General features: G+C 39.6%; 1 protein-coding gene across 1 annotated transcript in view; it reads left to right on the top strand.

The window, feature by feature from the left end:
• The window catches only part of LOC107701353 (methyl-CpG-binding domain protein 2-like), a 22670-nt gene that overhangs the window by 10863 nt on the left and 9811 nt on the right, over positions 1 to 1996 (top strand). Inside the window, exon 3 of the mRNA XM_016503341.1 lies at positions 1045 to 1182. Within this exon, the coding sequence (XP_016358827.1) occupies positions 1045 to 1182 (138 nt within the window). The remainder of the gene's footprint in view (positions 1 to 1044; positions 1183 to 1996) is intronic.

Genomic DNA, 1996 nt, shown 5'->3' with positions numbered 1-1996 from the left:
GACTTTACTGCTGACTCGTAAAATACACACACACACACACACACACACACACACACACACACACACACACACTGTTTCAGTATTACAGTTTAATGACAGCCAATGTGATTTTGCTGAACAAGACCAACAGAACGGAGCTGAATGTGAATGATCTGTAAACATGAAAATCACTCATTCTTCTACTCTAAACGAGCATGAATGGAATTTTCCTTTTTACAGTATTTATTTATTTTATTTTTTTCATGTATATTAACTGTATTCATATGAATTTTATTATTGAAATTAATTTTACTTATTTTATTCATTTTATTGAATTTTACTTGTTTTATTTATTTTAAACAAACACTTATTGTACATAATATTTCCTAAATATTAACTAAAAAATAATCAGCAATTTATTATTTGATAATACTTATTATTTAGTTATTTGTTTATTTATTTTATTTAATGAACTGTATTATTTGTATTCCTTTGAATTCAATTTTAGTGAATTTTATTTATTTTATTGTAACGAATTTCATTTTTATTTTTGATTGTATTAATGAATTAGTATTTATTTTAAATGAACACTTATTGTACGTAATATTTCCTCAAAAAACAGTCAGCAACAGGACGTATCTAGTCTATTAATCCAGTAATGTATGAGTGTATCGCTGGAAGAGACTGGTGTGACTGAAGAAGTGTGAACAGATTTTGTTTGTGGACTGCTATGAAGCACTGCCTCGCTCCGTTCTTCTGTAAGCTCTCTGTATTAATGCTGCTTGGTCCGGCAGCGCGCTTGAACTTTTCCAAACAGTCCAGCAGTTGTCCAGACCACATCTTTGAGTTCAGTTCGATCCTTCACTTTCACTGACTTCTGATTCGTCTCATAGAAATATAGTGCGAAATGTATTTGTTTACATCATAATAACATTTCTTTGTTTTGAAAACCTTGTGTATTTCCTGTTGAAATGAGACAAAAGCGGCAGATTTTCAGCGTTTGGATCCTGATGTACAAAATGACTTTAGGTTGAGTATTTTTTAAATGCGTCTCTGTATTTGTAGGGGAAGCCGGATCTGAACACGGCGCTGCCCATCAGACAAACAGCCTCCATCTTCAAACAGCCGGTCACTAAAGTGGTCAATCATCCCAACAACAAAGTCAAGACAGACCTCCAGAGAGCCACGGAGCAGCCGCGACAGGTGCCTTCATCACATATTCACACTGGAAGCGTTTTACAGCGTCACAGCAGCAGCTCCAAAGCCACAGATTTCTTTACAAAGACAAACATAAACTTGAAAGTTTTAAAGTCTTGAAAGGTTGTTAACACGGGGATTCACATGTAAAATCACAGCTCCGGTCATGTCTCTTCAGTCATACTTTGATATAGAACGTGCTGTTTTTCATGTTTTTTTTTTATTATTACACCATACCATACATCGGCAGCCATATCACCCTGTAGCCCAAGACTGGTTGCCCACTGAAGCTAAGCAGGGCTGAGCTGGTCAGTACCTGGATGGGAGACCTCCTGGGAAAACTAGGTAGCTGCTGGAAGAGGTGTTAGTGAGGCCAGCAGGGGGTGCTCACCCTGTGGTCTGTGTGGGTCCTAACGCCCCAGTATAGTGACGGGGACACTATACTGTCAACAAGCACCGTCCTTCGGATGAGACGTTAAACCGAGGTCCTGACTCTCTGTGGTAATTAAAAATCCCAGGATGTCTTTCGAAAAGAGTAGAGGTGTGACCTCGGCATACTGGCCAAATTTGCCCATTGGCCTCTGATCATCATGGCCTCCTAACAATCCCCATATCTACTGATTGGCTTCATCACTCTTTCTCCTCTCCACCAATAAGCTGGTGTGTGGTGGGCGTTCTGGCGCACTATAGGGGAAGTCGTGGCCTAATGGTTAGAGACTTGGACTCGTAACCCAAAGGTTGCGGGTTCGAGTCTCGTGCCGGCAGGGATTGTAGGTGGGGGGAGTGAATGTACAGCGCTCTCTTCCACCTTCAATACCAC

The sequence above is a fragment of the Sinocyclocheilus anshuiensis genome, unplaced genomic scaffold (assembly GCF_001515605.1).
Source record: "Sinocyclocheilus anshuiensis isolate Anshui unplaced genomic scaffold, SAMN03320099.WGS_v1.1 scaffold2160, whole genome shotgun sequence".
NCBI lineage: Eukaryota > Metazoa > Chordata > Actinopteri > Cypriniformes > Cyprinidae > Sinocyclocheilus > Sinocyclocheilus anshuiensis.
The sequence above is the reverse complement of the archived record's forward strand: the minus strand, read 5'-3'. Positions and strand labels throughout refer to the sequence as shown.